At 47.7% G+C, this 19,920-nt stretch overlaps 5 protein-coding genes across 5 annotated transcripts; 2 read left to right on the top strand and 3 right to left on the bottom strand.

Annotated features, from left to right (window-relative positions):
* Positions 1-4,944: 4,944 nt before the first annotated feature.
* On the bottom strand, positions 4,945-7,919 carry EDB82DRAFT_455824 (Spc98 family-domain-containing protein). Its single transcript, XM_025731495.2, has 2 exons — positions 7,623-7,919; positions 4,945-7,557 (listed from the first exon to the last, which is right to left on the bottom strand). Exons 1-2 carry the CDS (start codon positions 7,757-7,759, stop codon positions 5,061-5,063), a joined length of 2,634 nt encoding a protein of 877 aa, XP_025590514.1. The 5' UTR covers positions 7,760-7,919; the 3' UTR covers positions 4,945-5,060.
* A 433-nt stretch (positions 7,920-8,352) lies between these two features.
* Positions 8,353-9,858, top strand: EDB82DRAFT_519700 (transcriptional regulator of RNA polII, SAGA, subunit-domain-containing protein; the record flags this gene model as incomplete). Its single annotated transcript, XM_065609061.1, has 4 exons — positions 8,353-8,584; positions 8,638-8,924; positions 8,973-9,081; positions 9,137-9,858. The coding sequence occupies 4 exons, from the start codon at positions 8,353-8,355 to the stop codon at positions 9,856-9,858; spliced, it is 1,350 nt and encodes a 449-aa protein (XP_065465421.1).
* Positions 9,859-12,532: 2,674 nt separating this feature from the next.
* On the top strand, positions 12,533-14,506 carry EDB82DRAFT_26842 (cyclic nucleotide-binding-like protein). The gene is made up of 2 exons (XM_025731492.2): positions 12,533-13,344; positions 13,395-14,506. Exons 1-2 carry the CDS (start codon positions 12,847-12,849, stop codon positions 14,094-14,096), a joined length of 1,200 nt encoding a protein of 399 aa, XP_025590511.2. The 5' UTR covers positions 12,533-12,846; the 3' UTR covers positions 14,097-14,506.
* On the bottom strand, positions 14,454-15,449 carry EDB82DRAFT_532069 (Pre-mRNA-splicing factor SPF27). Its single transcript, XM_025731491.2, has 2 exons — positions 15,223-15,449; positions 14,454-15,161 (listed from the first exon to the last, which is right to left on the bottom strand). The coding sequence occupies exons 1-2, from the start codon at positions 15,257-15,259 to the stop codon at positions 14,611-14,613; spliced, it is 588 nt and encodes a 195-aa protein (XP_025590510.1). The 5' UTR covers positions 15,260-15,449; the 3' UTR covers positions 14,454-14,610.
* Positions 15,450-16,730: 1,281 nt separating this feature from the next.
* Positions 16,731-17,114, bottom strand: EDB82DRAFT_470454 (uncharacterized protein; the record flags this gene model as incomplete). The annotated part of the gene is made up of 2 exons (XM_025731490.1): positions 16,731-16,953; positions 17,014-17,114. 2 exons carry the CDS (start codon positions 17,112-17,114, stop codon positions 16,731-16,733), a joined length of 324 nt encoding a protein of 107 aa, XP_025590509.1.
* Between the last annotated feature and the right edge of the window lie 2,806 nt (positions 17,115-19,920).

Below are 19,920 nucleotides of genomic sequence, written 5' to 3' on the forward strand. Positions count from 1 at the left end.
AAAAGTAGGCTCTAAGAAAAGCGATTGATCATTCCACGTCTTTGCTCGTTTCAACCAAGAACTGCTTCTCTATGATGACTTAGCAATATGAAAACCTTAGTTGAGCGCTGATAGAATACAGCGGGCTGAACGATAACTTACACGCGACGATGGTGGTTTTCCACGTTACACAAGACTCTCCTCGGCTCCCGTTGCCTGAATCTAGTAGGATCCACGTTTACATTGTGGCCCTTGATAAAGCAGGAAATGCGCACCCCGTACGGAGTAGCCAACCACTCTTTCTGGGGACAAGGATATTCATTTTCGTGGCGACACTCCACGAAACCCTATAAGGATGCATGGTGAGCTTCCCCTCAAGCCCTCTTAAGACATGTAATGGCGGTCTGGCTGCCTGCCTCCTAATTGGCGATTTCCTCTTTGCCTACGCCCTCGGTGTAAGACGGATTTGCTGTTTTGCAGTGCCACCCGTGCTCCCCGAATGACAAATACTTGCTTTGGGTATTGCGAAAGAGGTTTTGTACTTGTTTCTAGGTACCGATGCAAGGTCGACTTGATCGATACAGAGCATCATCGCATAGTGAGCTCAGGACTGGTAACTCAACTGGTCAAGGGTTTAAAATACAGCTGCCAGCTGGTGAAGGTCTAGTAACAGCCATCACTAACTTACCATACATAGGTACTTGACGATTATGGATCGAAGCACCTTCAAGCTTCTCATTTATAGGGACTTGCAAATCATCGAATGTTAGCCCAGCCTCAAGTAAAAGATCTTGATGTCTTGCTTGCTCAAGTACTTATTTAACTATACCTCATAAAGACTAGCCGGTGTTTTCCCAGTATACTAGACAGTATAGCGTGTTCATCCTGATGCTGGTCTGAGGTTTTATAAAGAATTTTAACAAAGTACTATACAATAGTGTCGGCAATCTGTTACCACAGACTTCCAACAAAAAACATACCAACTACAAATACCCACGATCGCCTAACCGAAACTCGAACAAAAACATGACAATGAGGTCTTGCCAGTCCCCGTGTCAACCCTGTGCGCCCTTGACACTCATTACTTGATTTGCCCTCACAGTTGACCCAGACTCCATAGCGCTCGACCGTGATATTGCAATAACGCCGAAAAAAAAGAGAAAAAAAAACAGAAAGAGGAAGAGGAATAGGAAGAGGAAAATATTATAGATCAACGTTGCTCTTATCCAGCCCGCCGCATATATGAGTTGTGGGGGCTGAGTAACGAGTTGTGTCTGGTGCCTTGTAGCAAGCATCTTTGTCGCCAAAGCTTGCATCTCATCGGCGGTTCGACGTGGCCCAGTGCTCGGGTCTGAAACTGACAGGACTGGGAGGAGGAGGTGCCGGAACAGCATAGTCGTCTTCTTGAATGTGATGCACTGGAGTTGAAGGGCGGTCCGTCTTTGTCGAGAGAGTTGCGTTTATGCTGGTGTGGAGGAGATCCTGTGAGGTGACTAGCCTCATGTGGCGAGGCGAAGCCTGGATCGATGAAGAGTGAGAAGTGGGCATTTTTCTTCTGTTTATGGAAACTGGAGGTCAATAAACTGTTTGCTCGAGAGACCGAAAAGACATATGGGCTGAGGTGAAGCCATTATATAAGTAGAGATTCAATACGTACAAGAATAGCAACAGAGAGAGGCTTGCGTGTAAACTGTGGGGACAGAATGGAGACAACCGTTGTATGAATCCAAAGTCGTAGATGCGAAGACGCGGCAGTGGAGAGAAGAACTTGAATATATTATTCGGGCCGAGTTGATAAAGTGAGTTTGATGTGAAAAGGATAGTTCAGCAGCCAGTGTGATCTCAAGTCGACTCTCTGACGGGCGGATGGATAAGAAGTTATACACCTTTACAGCCGCGGTCAGAGATAAGGCGAATAGGTAGGTAGGTATAAGAAAGGCGCGGGTACAAGCCAATAAATTCCGGGGAAATGGGAGGAAGGGATGGTCCTGATAAAGGGAGGAGGATGTCATGTTAGGTATTTAAAGGAGGGAGATGAGATGAGCCGCCATCCATTCTTCCCTACGGCTCAGACCAGCCAGCCCAGCCCAACCGGAACATGGATTGGACTGGCCTGAGTTGGACTGAGCAACTCAAGTCCATCCTAAAGATAGGGCAAGCAAGGGCTTTGCAGCACGATACGCCGGTACCAACGGCATTGACAAGGCGAGCCTGCTCAGGCGGAGGCAGCGGTAGCGGCCTGCAAGGTGAGACGATAAGAGATAGGAAAACCTGGGGAACAGGGCGGGAGACATATCTTGGCGTCGGTGCTAGTGAAGCAGGTACAGTACTTGACCTCCTAGTACCTTAGTATCTACTATACTACTATTCTGGGCGTGTACATTTACCACCAGTAGTACCCCGGTTCTGAAGAAGAAGAAAAAAAGACTGATAGACTTTTGGACATCAATCTATTCGTGGTCAAGTCATCCTAACTAAAAGAAGCATGTTGAGGTGTGCATGTGGCTACCTATGTGCATAGAATAGAGGCCTCACTATCTTAGTATGTAGTCTAGCTACCTAGGTCCAGATTAACCAATAACTGTTTGCCTACAAATTTACCACATCACTCGAATATCACTGGAAGGATTTCAACCATTGAACATGTATCTAAACTGTACTCCTTCACTCCCCGCAAGGGTATGGTATCTTCTGACACGTCTCCATTCAGGTCAACAGAAAAGAAAATAGCATAAAAGAGCAAACAGGGAAGAGGGGAAGAAAGAAGGAAGCATAAAAGAAGCTACAGCCCAAGTATGTAGTTCTGTGCGGGCTAATACAGAAAATCATTTCGCGGCATACGAAAATCACATCAAGCTTGGGCCTGTATGAGCTCCGGGAAATACTCTCAACAAAGAGCCCAACAAGCACCTTGTACCGGTCATGAATCGGACATTGCGGGCTCGATACAGAATATGTAGTTACAGTCATGATGGGGTGAAACGTCAGTCTGACTCGCATACTCTGTATCTTCTAGAAATTCGCTTGTTTCGCGGAGGCTCGCCTATACATTCAATCCATGCAACGAACCTTGTGTTTGAGCCCGATGCAGACATGAAGCGAAAGTTTATTTCCAGTGCAAGGGGGGGGGGTCCTCGTCTCCATACCAACATGAGACGACGAGATAGTCGAGCTCGTGTTCTTTTTTCCCTGGGGGATTGTTATCATCTTAAAGCACCCCTGACAAGGTATGTCTCGCGGAATGACTGGCACTGGCGAATGCTGGTACAGATACACATGTACGACAAATAAACCACCTATTATTAACCCGCCAGGCTGGGGAGACGTCAACAGATAAATGGCAAAACAGGGTAACTGGGCAATATTCCTAACACACATTAAGTAAAGTAAATTGTCTTTCGGTCTCCAGTGACAGGTGAGATGAGACGGTATGTGAAACCAAAATCGTCCTTTTTTTCTTTTTTATCAGGATGTATGTATTGCATGTCAGGAAAGGAAACCAAAACATCAAAGATTGAGCTTTGATCCTTGGGGCCTGTGGCTGACATTTGCTTGTTGTTCGTAGTTCAGGCTACGGATACTTACACCACCTTGTCGCGCCCATTGCTGTCAGTAGCGCTCATACTGAATTGGAATCCTTTTATCTGTGACATCAGCCAGCCCTCATTCCTTCGGGTTTCAAACAACAACCTGGTCTCTGAGTTGTCATCTTATACTTCCGCTGGGCTCCATAATCCGGCGACAGGTCACAATAAGTGGCTTGGTTCTTATCTCTTATAAATTTGTCATGATCCTCATCCTTTCTCTCTCTTCGTCTGATTTCAACAAGTATCTGATATCTGGGTGGGACATTGAGAGACACATTGCAATCAAGTAATTACCAGCATATCTGCCTGCACAGTTATTGCGGTTGCAGTACTGGCTTTTAACGGATAGGAAAAAGGGGTTTGATGAACCGTTACTTTTGTGATCATGCTATGCAAACCTGGACACTGAAGACCAGCTCAGTTGCTCATCCTAACTCACGACGATGAAGTATCGGAGTTATCACGTAGCACAACACGATAGCTCCTGCATCCATGCGCTTCCTCACCGGATGGCCGCCAGTCACCCTATCAATATCCGCAACCTGAGGCGGATCTTCATGAGTTGCTTCCGAGTCAACTGACGCCACACCAGGTTTGTGTGGTCAAACGATAGATATATCACAACACGAAGAATTCATAATTAACAAAGACCAAGTATTCGAAATGAATCTTGTTAAATACACTGAAGGAGACTAGAAACATTAAATCTTCTCCATGGAATTTTGAATCCTTCACTTCTTGCCAGGAATAAAGTATCGATCGCATTGTCTTGTACATTCCGAGTCTCACTGCCATAGCTTGGAGAATACAATTCGGTAGTCAAACATGGCGAAATGCAAAGTCTTGGCAACTATTTAAATATTCGCTGTCGGTTGGGTGATTTCTGGATGTCCACGACAGTTGTAAGAGTATAATCAATGATTTTGTCTGTGGTTTGTATTATTGAATTTGAGGAGAGCTCGTCACACCCCATGACATCTCATCGCATAGCTCTTTGACGATGTAAATTAGAAGTGTCATCCAATTCATACGACCTGATGGTCTGTTTGATATGTGTTGAAATATATAAGTCTCAATTGCTACCAGTGTCCATCCTTTTTGTTTTCAAGAGGTCGGGCTCTAATATGACAAACGTTTCTCCAGGGCAGGCTGCACATCAGAAAAATGTTCTGTACTTGTCCATGATCCATGAAGTAGTATGTTATACTGGCTGTGTAGACAATGTTCGGCATGCATTAATCTATACTTTGTTACAGTCATTCAAGTCTAGATAGGAGGACTCCATGTGGTAGAATAATGACAGTATACCAACTTTGTGGAAGGGGCTTAGTTAATGCCCAAAGGCAACACAACGATAACAACACTGGCATAAAACGGGCGGAAGAAACGTTTTTATTGGCCTTTGTCCTCATAGACAAACATGGTCTATTACGGTATACCCACAGCATGCATTTAAACTTCTATAAGCCACGCCCAGCGCTAGCAATATACTATTTAACTCCTATGCGTCGAAGCACTTCTTGTCGTTGCAGCTGTGCCTGGGGCTGCCTTAGGTTTTCTTCGTGTTGGCTGATAAACATCGTTGAAGTTCATTGCTACTCCCAGGAATCGCATGTCGACATCAGGTTGATACGCTAGATCGCCAAGGAGAATCTGGACGCGCGTTCGGAACGATGCACCTAGGTGTCGTAGGCGTTCTTGAAGAACCGGGAACTCGGATGTGACAGCACCAGAACCTGCTGTTGGGGTATCGAGGCCATCATGATCGTCCGTATGCCGTGTAGTGCTTCGCACATCAGCCTCTTGGCGCTGTGTGAAATCCGACACACTCCAGCTATAAAGTCCATCGACCGAGTCTCGGTAGTTGAGCATAAATCGAAGGATCTCGCCGAGCTGCATCATGTATGTTGTGCGGTCATCTTCGTCAGAGCTATGGGTACGCCGCTTGGCCCCGAGGAGGCCTTTGTGAGTGATGTCGTTGAGGTATCGTGTGTGTGCCTTGATGAGGTCGTCCAGCGTACAGTCTTCCTTGTGGATCCGCTTCTGAAGTTCTCCCCACGAAGACTCAATAACCTCGAACAGAATGTAGTACTGCAGCTGGCCCACGAAGTGAATCATCTCTGCGAGGACGCCTCGCGTGGATTTCCACGTCTGGGAGACTGCAGGATCCGAATTCTGTAGGACACCACGAGCACCCGTCATGCACTTCCGCCAGGTCGATAGCACAGCAAATTCAACTCGCTTAATACGCCAGAGGAAATTGAATACTTTGAGATATTGCCTGTTGCCCCATTCGGTCACAACGACATCAACGGGCGCATCAATTTTGTATTCAAGAGTGAAACAGTCCCAGCCAATGTCACCATGTGATAGCTGCAGCATACGGGCATCGAGTCGGCGTAAAACTTCAGGAGAATCGTATTGTGCGTTTGATCCTCGGATAGCATGTTCCAGTTGGGCCGTCAAGGTATGTCTGTACTGCGCACCAGCGGGGCGATCGAGATTAGCAGCCAGAGATTCCATCAAGAGGGCGATAAAATCTCCCTGGCCTAAGAGGATATAATTCTTCAACGCCTGGAGATGTTTGAATAGGTGGAATTTGTTGGCCATCAAGTCGATCAGACGTTTCATAGTGGTCTTGTGTGCCTCGTCGATCCAAGCTTCTAGGGTGGCCGTATCACCGTACCTCAACTCCTTGGAAGCAGCCTTGGAATAGTCCTCCACCCACATAGCATCACCACAGCTATGCCTGATAAAGTTGAGAGATTTTCCGATCAAGAAAACCTTCTGGGCAAAATCCTGGGTGATAATGCTGGGAATCATGTCTGTGTCGATTTCATACTTGTCTTCCCAAACATTGCCTGCGCCCTTAGCTTTAGATGTGTCCTTGTTGGGAGATTGCTCTCTGACGAAGAACTCCTGAAAGGGATCAGATAATTCACCATCGTATATCCAGTGTCGTAAAATGTCATAAAAGGGCCGCGTAAAACTTGACAGCAGCCTTTCAGCAAAAGCAGCAACAACAGGATCCCCGTGGGAAGATGAGAAGCTGTGAATAAGAGACACAAGCTGCCCGCCTCTTTTCTTTTCCGATTCTTCAGCTATCAGACTCATGAGCCTGAGGCCCATTGTTGCCTCGCGAGTCCATACTACGCATCGCTTGAGCGTGACCCCGGCTTTTCCAATACCTTCTCTTGGTGCATCGTCATCAAGCGATGCAAGGGCTCTTCGGATTTGACTTTCGAGTGTTGCAATCAAACTCAAGTAAGATTTGAGTTCCCCGTGAATGGCTGCTCTCAGGCTTTGGCCAAGTAGTCCTTTAGCAGGAGTCTTGCAAAAGCCGTCAAGACCGCGATAGAGTAATGACGGCTCTGCTAGAGTATGGAGTAGGGAGACAATTGGTAATGGAAGTGTTGGTGGTAATTTGATGATGTCTGATTTGGAGAAGGGAAGTGTAGTAGATGTGAGTCCTTGCAAAGTGAATGGTAAATCTCTAAGAATGACGGACTCTGGAGGTTCTATCTCTGAATAATTATTCGCCGGCAGTGTCGATTTCAAAGAGACATCTCTTTTTGGCGGTTCGGGGCGCGGTTCCCCTTCTTTACTCGGCTGTTTGCTCTCTTTTGGTGGAAATTTCTTGAGCCCATCTGGTTGAAAAGCCTCTTTGAACTGTTCCTCCTCAAACCTAGACGTCTTGGTGGCACGCTCTCGGCCTTGCCGTTTTATAGCGTCACGATTGATGGCATCTCTGTAGTTGGGCGCCGATGGCTTTACAGGGCTCAACGGAAGGGGTTCGTTGGGGTCTGGAGAATCAGCGAGCTGGTAGAGAAGGTATAGTATTGCCCATTTGTGCTCCAACACTGGCAGTGATAGCAGTCGCGTATAAAGGTTAGAGAAGCGAAGGGCTTGCGTAGGGTTGCTCTGGATAAGCTTTCGTTTTATAAGATCGGAGGCATGGTTGACATCGGAAGAAATAGCGGGGGAGGCTGGACTGAGCCGCGAATAGTTAATTTTGATGTATCAACCGACAGGTCTTTGATAGACGGAGACACGTACCTGTCTATTATAGACTTGACAATTTCAAAGCAGGTATCATGGCGCTCTTGTGCAACTTCATCAGGATCATTGGGATCACTGGGCACAATGTGGGTTATCAAACTGTCAATAGCGTTGGTGATGCGGTCGGGGGCCATGACGGCATCGTCGCAAACGGTTTGCGACTATGGGAGCAGGAACTGCTGCGGAGAGAGAAATTGGGTGTTGATTCACTGTCGCGGCTCAGTCAATAATTGACTATGTGCAAGGGTAACTTTTGGTTATAGATGCTCAGTCTTGGGTTGATTAGATGTAGATACCCAGACTCAGACGCGCCAGACGCGACTGTAGTAGTTGGTGGTGGGTGGTGTTGCTGCTGCAGGGCGGATTGTTTTAGTGCCCTGTCAGAAGCCTAAAAGTGGTGGGTACCTTCAAAGCCCAGCACAGCATGAGGGGTTAGCAGGTAGATAGTACTTAAGCATTGCGCTCAAGTTCTCCATGACCAGGCATGCTTCGCGGCAAAACCCAACTACACTCGAAACCCTTCATTCACCTTGAACCTTACGTCCACAGCGGCACAAGTCAACCATCAATTTAAACGCCGCAATATGCCTTTCTCATCAATTTAATACATATACTGTGATCGTGTTAAAGCACCCATTCGTTTTATACAACTCATGCGTCTTTTCCTCACGTCGCGCCGCGCTACTCTGCCGCACGCGACGCTGTCGCCCATTCGACTCCTATCAAGATGCCAGACATCGACCCCGCGGCTTTGAGCCGTCCATCCGTCAGCCTCTCGACTCCTATTCTATCCAACAAGACTCTTGCAGGATCTGTACCCGGTGCGCTAAAGATCGCAAAGTCCAGCCAAATCATTCCCGCCCGAATCGATTTGGAACCGCTATATACTGCACTCAAAGTCGCCATTGGCAATGAGAATTGGGCAATATATAAGGAATCAACAAGCGAGTTCCTAACAGGTATACATCATCACATATACTAAAAATCCTCGCGCATGCTCATGTGTCATCAGGACGCCTTAATCAAGCTGAATACTCGGAGAGAGTAGACCCCATTCTCGCTGGCCCAGGCGACAAAGAGCACTTGCATAATAACCTCATCGCTGCGATCTATGGAAATGTCACTCGAGAAATGCCCGACCAAGGGCTGGCGCCTTGGGTTAGTGCCAACGATAAGCCTGCGGCGATGACAGGAGCCAAGCCAGTGTCAGGCGATGCAGCAGAACGGAGGTTGAAGGGAGATGTTATGCAATTACCAACAAGGGATCGAAGGCGCATCAAGGATCTGGTACAAAACGATGTTGGTATTTCAAAATTGTCTCTGTTTCGATCGCTGACAGGTAGCAAGTGGGATCCGCACGAGAGCATATCGAATGTGTTTGCAGACAGTCACCGCAAGCCTTCCACAGTCACAGTTTCAGATGCCACCCCTACAGTAGGAGGCATCAACAACATGAGTATGTATTACAGTGAAGTATATGTATTACGTGGAGGTCCTAACACGAGAGCTAGACTTCGACCTAGAGATTCGAAAACGATATGCACAACCACTGGCGATCGAATCTGGCGAATTCCCCGACATCAATATGATCTCTGGCCGAATGCTTCCCTCTTGTTATGAGGCAGGTCTTGTTAATGGCCACACTACCGATGCTCCACAATTCATGTCAGTGGCTGTGGAAACTTTCATCAAAGAAGTCCTTACCCAAGTGTTCAGTCGTACGAGGAGCAACGGCCCTGGTGATACTGGCAGCGCAGGGTTTGGTGTTGGAACCACTTGGATTCAGACACACAAGTACAAGCGTCAGTTAGAATACGAAGAAGAAGCCGCGATGCGAGGTGAGATCACACGGGATAAGGGCGGGCTCCTACCGATCGAGTCACGGGCGGCCAGCGAAAGAGGCCCTCTGAGCATGTCTGATCTTCGCCTCTCGCTAGAAATGGCCGATTCAGGGATGGCACAATTCCCCGTATTAATGACTCAAGTTGTTTATAGCTATCGGGAAGGCGAGCTGGAGAATTGGGACGACTACACCTGGGTCTATGGCCAAGCACCTCAGGATTATGCCCACGAGAAATATGGCTTGGACGTAAATGGAGGACGTGTCTACGAACTTCAAAATGGACACCCTGACTGTATGGATATCGACACAGAAACCTGGTGGGAAGGCGCAGACAGTCAGGATACCGATATGCTGGACAATGTCTTGGATTCATGCCTCGCTGCATCCTAGCATGTATCTTGATCAGCTTCAAGACTATAATTTTTGCAGTATTGAAGCTAAGAATGGCCATCTCGGCCGTCACAGAACAGACTCGGAATGCACCAAGTCTGAGTCAAAGGAAGTGGTCTGCCGCTTACTCAAGCCAGAAGAAGTCACCCGTGTGCGAAAATACCGTTATGGTATCGCGAGGAGTGGAGATGATGGACAGAATACCAGGCAAGTACGATTGGGATAAGCAAGGCGTGCAAGGAGCCGGCGTTGGACAAACACAGCCACGATACAAGACAGCAGTTCGCATTGACGACGCGCGACTCGAATCTGAGGATCCAGACGAATGCATATCAGTCGGGCGGCTTTATCTTTGGCGCAAGGGTTTGGATTGTTTTGTTTTTACTATGTTTTGCTTTTTGATCGTGGTATTGTCATGGGCTCCTATGCCTTTTATATGTATTTTTATTGCTGTTTAGGGATAAGCATTATTCCCTCTTGGCGTTCTTGGGATGAGGAATGAGAACCTTGCCGTGCACAAGAGGGAATGGAACGGGGAGGATGATGATTTTTGTTGTACTTTGTCATTGCAGAACGATACCCGTGCAGCTCTGAGGGCAGACGTTGCTCAGTACCAGTGATGGGGGGTTTTGGGTGGACATGTTGACTGTATAGTTGCTCAAAAAGACCTAAATTTGAATAATGCTTGTTGTCATGATAGTAAGTTAAGAAGTCAAGTGACTGCTTCCTGAACTTGCCTCTGCTAGAATCCTCCAAAGATCATGAACGCAGACACGTGTTGGCAGATCGATTATGGTGTGTCATGAAACAAACTTCATGTTAGGCCTTGTAAGTTAAGGCATCGGAATGAAAGCTATGGAACAAGGCGGTTGAGGAGGAAATGGGCTTGGAGTGCCAGCTATTGAACCATCTGCAAGCCTTCTGTACTGTAGCCACTTACTACTCAAGCTCCCAAGTCAGTAATCGCCTTCCAGAGTAGATGCTATGATCAAAAGATAGGCCTTGTGCTCTCTCGTTTGCATAAGGTTAAGTAAAGCAAAACAGTAACGCCAAGCCTTTGTCATGTTCCATCCATCCACAAACCGATGCTGAAAATACTGTCTCAACTGGAAGTCGGCAAGCGGCAGAGAAGAACCAATGTCTTCGCGATATTGCAGTAATTCGGCGTACATACCAGAGAGTAGAAAGATGAACAGAGTGGAGTCCCAAGTTCCTTTGCGCATCTATGTTGCTTTGGGTGATTCTGCTTCCGGGAATTAGAGGCGTCCGCTAGCAGCTTGAGAGTCCTGACTAACACCACCAAAACCAGTTTGGAGCTGATAGATCAACTGGCCACCAACTCATCTTGCACATGCTCAGATAAATTGCAGTCCATCAGGCTATCCATGCGAGGAATAGGTCAAAAAGAGAAATGCTGATCTGTCCCAAGAAGAGGGATGTTGTGCTACATCATAGATGGCTCTGGAACAATACACAATACAGTATACACAGTACCTTCAGAAAGCTTCGATTCCCAGTCCGGGAGCTGCACCGAAGAGCAGCGGAAGTGTCTGTGGAACAAGCGCCCGAGCAGCTCGTGCCTTTCGGTGGCCCGTGCACATCTTTCTAGAAAGCTTCCCTGACGGCAACCACCTCACAGCTCCCTTCCCCCCACTTCTCTCCATTCCGTTGGTCAGTCTTCAGTCAAGAAAGCAAGAGCTGCTTTGCTCTCTCGCCCTACCCAAGGTACTAACGCCGCCAGGCAAGAAACATCATCTTCCTTTCCGTCCCATCTTCCTCTTCACCTGCATTACTCATTACTCCCTCGCCTTTTATACTTTAGGCATCTATACATACAGACTCAACATCCACATATATTACATCCTCAACTTACCTGTTCATCTTCAGCTGCTCTTCATCGTCTTCCTTGTCTTTGACTAGGAGGCGGGGATCAGAACACCAGAACCCCACTCGCCTGGTTACTCCTCTCTATTTGTCCCCTTCATTTCTTTCAGTATTACGGCAAACCGAGCTCTTGGAACTGTTTGGCATCCGTCGTCGTCTATCGTTCTCGTTGTTTACTATCCTCCTTGGTTCTTTGACTCAACCCCGAGTCAGACCCCTCCTCACACTTCAAACTCTTGATCTGAGGAGCTGCACAGGATATCATCACCCTCCCTGATCACATCTCAGGCGGCAGGGTCCAGTTTACCAGGATTGTGTGAGTTGACCTGTTTTCTTCCTATTCTGCATTCTTTTGTCTGCAATGGAAGCTCCATAGTCTGAACTGTTTAGCTCTCCAGCCATGTGAGCCCTTGTTGCGACAGTACACTCTATACCATGTTATGTCTTTGTGCGCCAACTATAGATTGGCCGCTCTTTCTCCCTGCAAGGCTCGATTGTCTGGAAGTTTTGCGTTTCCCCTTTTATCCTGTCCAAGCAGCTTTTGTTCCTTTGACCTGTGCATGGGCTATGTACCAGGGTCTTGATCTAGGCCCCGCCACAACACGTCACTTTCGAGCGTGGATTGCAGCCCACGTCCAGCTTCATCTTTAGTGCACGCCCCGGAACTTTTCCTGCACGCAACATCCCTTGTCATTTCATTGTTCATTGATCTTTGTCCCTGGCTTCATCTGCAGCTCAGACTGACATACTTTCAAGATTATCTGCTTTGCTTTCATTCACAAGACCGCTGCAGCAGCTGTAAGTCAAGCTCCCTCATTTATGTGACGGCATCACGTTGCCACTGGTTGCTACATTCATATTTTACATCCATTTCTCTCTCCGTCCCCGATTCTCGGCACAATCATAGCAACGACTTCACGTCAGCCGCTGCGTTTTTGCCACACGAAAGCTTATCAGAACCATATACAGACCATTGTCAACGAATAAGTGCTCTCCACTCGCCCCGCGATACCCCTCACACGACGGCAGGTATTGATTCTGTGCCTGTTCGACGACATAATATCGGATATTTCAAACCACGCCAACTACACCTAACCTTACACCATGTCCGGCCCTTTCTCTAGCCCTTTTGGGGAGAATAGCAACCCCTTTGGAACAGACAGGGGCAAGAGGACGAACAATGCCATCCATCGTGTTGTCGAGGAAGAGGATGAAAACGACACCATCACATCGCCTACGAACGCTCGTTTTGGAGCATCACCAAACTCTGCCTCTATGTTCTCGGGCCCCTTTGGCGGGGGGTTTGGTGGCGACTCTTCTGCTGAAGCACCTTCTGCGTCGCGAAACGTCCCAAACCCTGATAGCTACCCGGCCCAGTATAACTTCGGTCGCCGAACTTCAGTATCTGCCGAATCTCTGAAACCCAGTGCCGATTCCTACGATAATTGGTCACCCCCTTTCCATGAGAAGACCCCGGATCAGATCGAGCGTCTCAAGCACGCCATCGAAGGCAATTTCCTTTTCAGTCATCTGGAGGATGAACAGAGCGCTCAGATTTTGGGTGCACTTGTCGAAAAGCCGATACCAGCAAGGGGCATCAAGGTACGTTCGTTCAGTGCAGATTCAGGATAGGTACTCACAAAATATAATAGGTAATCAGTCAGGGAGATGCTGGCGACTACTTCTACGTAGTCGAGAAGGGATCTTTTGACGTCTATGTCAACCCTAGCGGCTCGTTACAACCCGGTCCCGATGGTATGGGCAACCAAGTTGGCAACATCCAGGCTGGTGGCTCATTTGGTGAACTGGCGTTGATGTACAATGCACCTCGAGCTGCGACTGTCGTTTCTGCTGAGCCTGGCTGCACTGTGTGGGCACTCGATCGTGTTACTTTCCGCCGCATCTTGATGGAGTCGACCTTTGCTCGGAGACGTATGTATGAGAGCTTCCTCGAAGAAGTGCCTCTCCTTTCAACTCTCAACCCGTACGAGCGCTCCAAGATTGCGGATGCGTTAGAAACAAAGAAATTTGCTCCAGGAGAGATCATCATCAACGAGGGAGATCCTGGCCATGCTTTTTATCTGCTGGAAAGCGGCGAAGCGGATGCATACATTGGCCAGCCTGACAATAAAGTCCGTCACTACAAGAAGGGTGACTACTTTGGTGAGCTTGCCTTACTCAACGACGCCCCGCGAGCAGCTAGTATCGTTGCTGCGTCAACAGTCAAGGTTGGAAGCTTGGGAAAGAACGCTTTCCAGCGACTACTGGGACCTGTAGAAGGTATTCTACGAAGGACCAAGTATCAAGGTGTTGCAACTGGCGTTGAAGAGATGGATCCACTTCATACCAGCTAGGTTGAAAGGCAGAGCTCCAAGGTATGACTGCATCCATCATACCTATGGAGAAGCAGCAAAGTTTATCAATGAGATTGAGTGGTGTTCAGGTTGCCTCGTGTGTCGTTTGGGTGTATGTATATGGTACGCAGTTGGGGCATGTTGGATTCAGAAATGATTGGCAGAGGAATTCACTTGTGATTGGCGTTTTGAGAGGCTCTCTCCCACCTTCGCTTTCCTGAAACAAGCATGGCTAGTGATCAGATACCTTGGTTGATATCATTATTATCACGATGCAGCTCTCCACTCAATGATATGGAGGTATTCGCGACATTCAATGTGAATATCCACTAAGTGATGAGAGCAGATTACACAGATCGAGAAAGATGTATTGTCAATTGCCATTCCCCCATGAAACCAAACGTGAAACATGTTGATATCAAGACGCCAAATGTGAAGAGTTCCCCATACGTACACCTATTAGTTGTTAATCACCGTCTCCGCGTTGCATCTCGGTGTGTTATCCCTCCTGACACTATGTAGCCCGTCTTGCCAGCTCCTCTCGAATCTTTCTCCTCAACTCCTCGACAGCAACTTCAGTTTCCAGCACCCGACCAACACCAGCACGCCAAGTATCGTCTAATGTCTTGATCTCAGCGCCCACCGCGGCCTGTCTCTTTTGCCTCTCCAGATTCACTATGTCGACTTCGCGCTTGGTAACTGCCAACTCACGCTCAAGAGCCTGAAGCTCTGCTTCGAGTCCGTGGTTTCCCAACAACCACGCATTCTTCCCCCACTTCTCGAGAAGCTCTAGGTTTGTGAGGCGCGAGGAGAGATAGCTATGGGCGACAGCAGCAGCAGGCAGGGCAGTTGTGGGAGGAGCGCTCGGGGATGGGGCCTCGTATCGGCTCAAGTCCAGAGGCGCAAGTGGTGTGGATTTGGAAACGCGCTCGATTTCAGCTGTTATCGCGGCAGAGAAAGAAGGCTCTCTGTTGGAGGAGGGTTGGGGCGCTTGAGAGGACGCTTCAGCGGTGATCAGGGCGCGGGCGGCGGCAAGGGCTTCTGAAGTCGGTTCCTGGTCAACATCTGTAGAGAATATTAGTAAGAGAGGACCCAGGTAGTTATAAAGCGAACTATTTAAGCTTACATGGAAGAGACTCGTGATAAGCCGGAGCGATGGGCATGGTGATGATTTGTTCTGCGATTGCTACGCTTGAAGCTTAATTGGATACAATTTTGGTTTAATAATTTATCCAAACCGGTATTAAAGCTCTACTGATGTGTCGGGGTGGGAGTAGCGGGTTTATGAACCAAAGAGTATCGCAAAAGATGTCGCGAAATCGTGCAAACAATTCAATGTGTATGTGCCAGCGTGCAACCACGAAATTTCGGAGACACCTTAGTCGAAGCATGGTAACGCACGGATCATTTCTCAGCCTCCTCAGCCTTGGTGGCTTGACTAAAAGCACAGGCTTACATTGAAGCTTCAATTGAGGCGGTTAAGAAGAATCGGTACACATTAAAAGCTTATGATACTTCTACTCATGACTAGAGTGCATTAGACAAGTCAATGTAATTGTATATTTCTAAATGGAATTGGTTGATGAAACTGGAATATGTTATTGGCGAACCTCACTTTTCTCGATACTCTTGGGGGTTAGCTGCTTGACAGCGAAACCCCTGCAGTCTTAGCGGCACTGTAGCAGGCTTTCTGCATGGAGATGGAGTTGTGCTCCACCGAGGAACATGCCCGGCATTCTATTGTTGATAGCGATAAGGGAAACGACATCCATTTGATAGTAGGTACCTACGAGTGTTTCTGGCAATCTAACAGAATAGGCACATGCCTTCTAAGTATGTAGCGAATGTGTTTCATCCTTGTGTCTACTGATAATAGTGCTGGAAGCGACACCAGGTCCAAATATGCTTTGCAAGCACATCATTTTGACATAGTGACAACCGTATTGCTATTTGCTGCATTCTACCTCAAGCACCGTGTAGTAAGACTTTTGAAGTCGGGCTCAGAAACAAGTAATGACACAGCACAAGCTTGGGCATATAGGAGACACCATATATAATAGCTGTTCATTGCCCGAATCGCTGTGCGGCACCCGATAGATCGGCACTGATACCTAACGGCTTGTCTGTCATTTTGAGAGAGCGGGGCAAGAAAATAAGAGATGGATAGAACATTCATGAAGAGGATATCATATGAAATCAAGTTCGTCTTCACGTAACCTTATTCATGGAGCGTCTTTGTCTGATGTTCGTCAGCTGTGCCTAGCTGCATTGCCCGCTTTGATGGTAAAGCTAATTAAGATATTGATACAAGTGATACATCGTTCCGCTTAGAAGATAACTTCGCAGCAGGTCGTAAAAGCCATGATCTGCGTAGAGATCGATAAGTTATAAGAGCCTTTATCCCCCATCCATAATCGCTGCCATATCCTCCAAACTGTTTGATCCGTAGTTGTCGCCATAATGGCGTTGTTTTCCGGTTTCCATTCATTTCATCGCATCTCGTTTCGTAGTTGTAAATGAAAGATCAAACGCCCCTCGCAATTTCAGTACATGTCATCCACCTAATGTGCTGCTGTCATTATACAGAGTAACAAGCAGTAACTGCCGATCCCTTAGTGAAATGGAATATATCGATCAAGACGAAGATCGACCGCTCTCGGAAGAGTCGGTCTTGGTGAGGTCTTCATGGTCTTCCTCCTCGGGGCCATGGAGCGACTCCTCGAACACGGGCTCGGGCTCGTTGACCTCAAACTTTGTCTTGAAATCAGTAACATGAGAAAAGCTGCTACTGTTGGAGCGGCGGCGGGTATTGGTGAAGGTGAACTGCTCGCCAGCGATGTCATCGTTGACAGTTCCCCTGCAAGTAGTGTAAGTGCACTGTGGGGCAAGTGGACAGGGGTGAGTTCAGGTAACATACCAGTTGCCTCGACCAGAGCCGTCCTTCTTCACCTTCTTGGGGTCGACATCGGCAAAGCCGTTCTTACCAAAGAAGCGAGGGACAGTTTCCGTGGGGAGCATAGTCCCCTCGGCAATGCCCTTGTGGTCACGGTCGTTGGCCTTGTGAGATCGGGTCACTGTGAGAAGCGTTGTCAGTATAGTACTGGATGTTGGGTGAACGGCATCAAGCTGACTCGTGAGGGTGTATGAGAGCGGCGTGCGATATGGAGGAAAGGTTGAGAAATATTGTTGTTGTGATGATGAAACAGTACGGTAGATAGGATATTGATGATGGAAAGAGGGGCCAGGAGATGCAAAGATCCGAAGGGGAGCTTGATGGCCTTTTATAGGATTGGATGCCGCGCCAAACGTCACCAAAAAGCGATCGCCAGTGAACAAGAGCAAAGGATCCCTCCGGGTGAAGTGAGTCTAGGGAAGTGCGGGGTGTTGAAGTACTCCGTGTATAAAGGCAGGTATACGGAGGAAGGGGAAAACAAGTGGACAGGGTGGACGTGACGACTAAATTGTGAGGGAAACTTACTTTTTGCTGGATGGAAAGGGTGCAGTGTTAGCGCGAGGCGATTTGAGAGTGTGGTAATTGAGGATATGTATGGGATGCGTGAGACGATGTGTTGGTGCTTCAAGTTTGGTCAAGCCGGTGGTTTGCCCTTGAAGTGAGAGATTGTCAACGAGACACTTCTTGACGCAGGACTTGTATCGATAGAAAGACAATGTTATAGCGCCAATTCGTCGAATGATTGTCAGGAGGGGGCGGATAGTGGACAGTATTTAACTGGTTGGCAAGTCGATCTAGTAGATAGGTGTAAGAGAAAAGTTCGCGAATGGTTTGGAATGACGAAAAGTGAAGATGCAGAGAATTTGATGATCCAGGAGAGATATGAGGAACAAGTTGATTTATGTGCAAGACAATGTTCAAACCTGAGAAGGATAGAGCTTGCCTTTATATCCTGAGAGTCACGCGAGGAACGATGCGTGATGGCATCACACTGTGTCCAATCAGATCATTGTAGGCGGATGTTTCCTTCCCACCTACTGCCTAGTTACAATCCAGCCTTTTCCTTTTAGAATAGCTATCTCTGCTAACGACGCTGACGAAGCTCCCCCAACAGACGGGAGCCTCTCCATTGGACAATTGCGAATTACGGGAGGGAAAGGCGGAAGGAGTCAGCTCATAGATGTTCCACCATGATGGCTTCCCAAGGCAAGTGCGACAGCGTCTAGGGTGGAGCTAGGTTAGCAGGTGGTACCTACCCCGGTCAAAGCGGGTCTCGCATGTCCCATCCTGTCCGTCTATCGCGTGACCTGGCGCAACCAGCCGGTGACCGAACTCTGTGGTCCAATTCAACTTATTGAGTCAACGATCTGGTTACATGCTTCAGAGTGAGCACGTTACGATTGCGGGGAAGCATATTTGTGACATTCCAGTAAGGAGTTCGCTGGGAATTCGTAGGTTAGATCAGGAGGCAATTCAAATGCAAAAGTGACCACAATTCATGATGCCGATTGTGTAAGGGAACCTCATGTCATCTACCACGATCAATGGGCTCGATTGGTTCCCAGATTCCATCCAATGTCATGCAAATTGATCCAGATTCTAAGCTCTGAGGGGATAGAGGGGTATACTAAGTTACAGTACAACCATGTGCCCAGTGTTTAATCTTCTCCATACCTCAGTAGATTACTCCCACTCCCACCAAGTTTACATCGTTTGCCAGAAGGTACGGCCTTTCAGCGTTCTTGGGAGCGGACTGATTGGCGTTAAACACTCCAGGGTCATACAATTGAAAATTGGCAGTTTCTATAATAATATCATGGTATTTGCTCAACAATTAATCGCAAGGTGACTGATTGGTCTCATGCTGAACATACATACCTACTGGGCATCCCATATAGCAACGGTAGCAAAACAAGCACTGACGTCGACATGCTTGTACCCCAGGGTCTTAGTCTGTGGTTTGGCTGGAGCTGTTTTGGGCGGATAAACGACACGAATACCCCGCTTTAAGCTCACGGGGAAATGGGGTAACGTCCAGGTACCGGCATTGCGGCATAACCTCAGTACGTGCTAGGTTGCTAGGCATGTTTGATGTTGTGGATAGCGATATGACTTTGATACAGAAAACTTGACTGTTGTCATCAGATAGTTACACCAAGTATCTTATTTTATACAGTATATAACTGGACACCAATTCGTTTACACTTCTAAGCTCGTTCATAGACAATCTCTAAAAGTACTTGAGATTTTATATCTGCCAGCCTCAACCACTCAAAGACAGAAAGGCTCCACGCCTCCAGACTAAACTACAAGGTGGGTTGGAACTCTAGAATGTGGAAAAGGAGGCAATTGCCAAGTTCTACTCCGCCATTCGCTGCTCAATTCTGGCTTCAAAGCAAATCCGATACCGCTCCCCGACTCAATCGTTCGTGGGGCTCAGCAAAACTGACTCGGCGCCCACATACGGTGCACATGACTCTTCTCATTGACCCATCTTGTACGTCACTGCGATCTCACCAATTATAAGCATCATTTCACGTACGAGCCTCAATCTTAGTTGTCTAGGTCTTGTTCTCAGGAGTCTCGAGAGGATCTGACCTTGAATTGGTAGATAGATATATTCGCGTTTGCCACTGATCACTTCGCTTTTCGTCTGTCCCAACAGAAAACCCAACCCGCCCCGTTCTTGAAACACCGATAAGGAACCAGTCGGAGGTCTCATGATCATCGCCCGAACTCTATTGTAGGGTCAAGGTCGCGAGTGGTCTCCATTGCCTGTTCCTCTGCAAATGACAAGTGCCTTTCACTCCCAGTGATCATGGAACACCATGCCACAAAGCACGAATTCTGTCGGTATCTTGGGGTCGACGA

Source organism: Fusarium venenatum (genome assembly GCF_020744135.1).
Source record: "Fusarium venenatum strain MPI-CAGE-CH-0201 chromosome Unknown EDB82scaffold_1, whole genome shotgun sequence".
Classification (NCBI taxonomy): Eukaryota; Fungi; Ascomycota; class Sordariomycetes; order Hypocreales; family Nectriaceae; genus Fusarium; species Fusarium venenatum.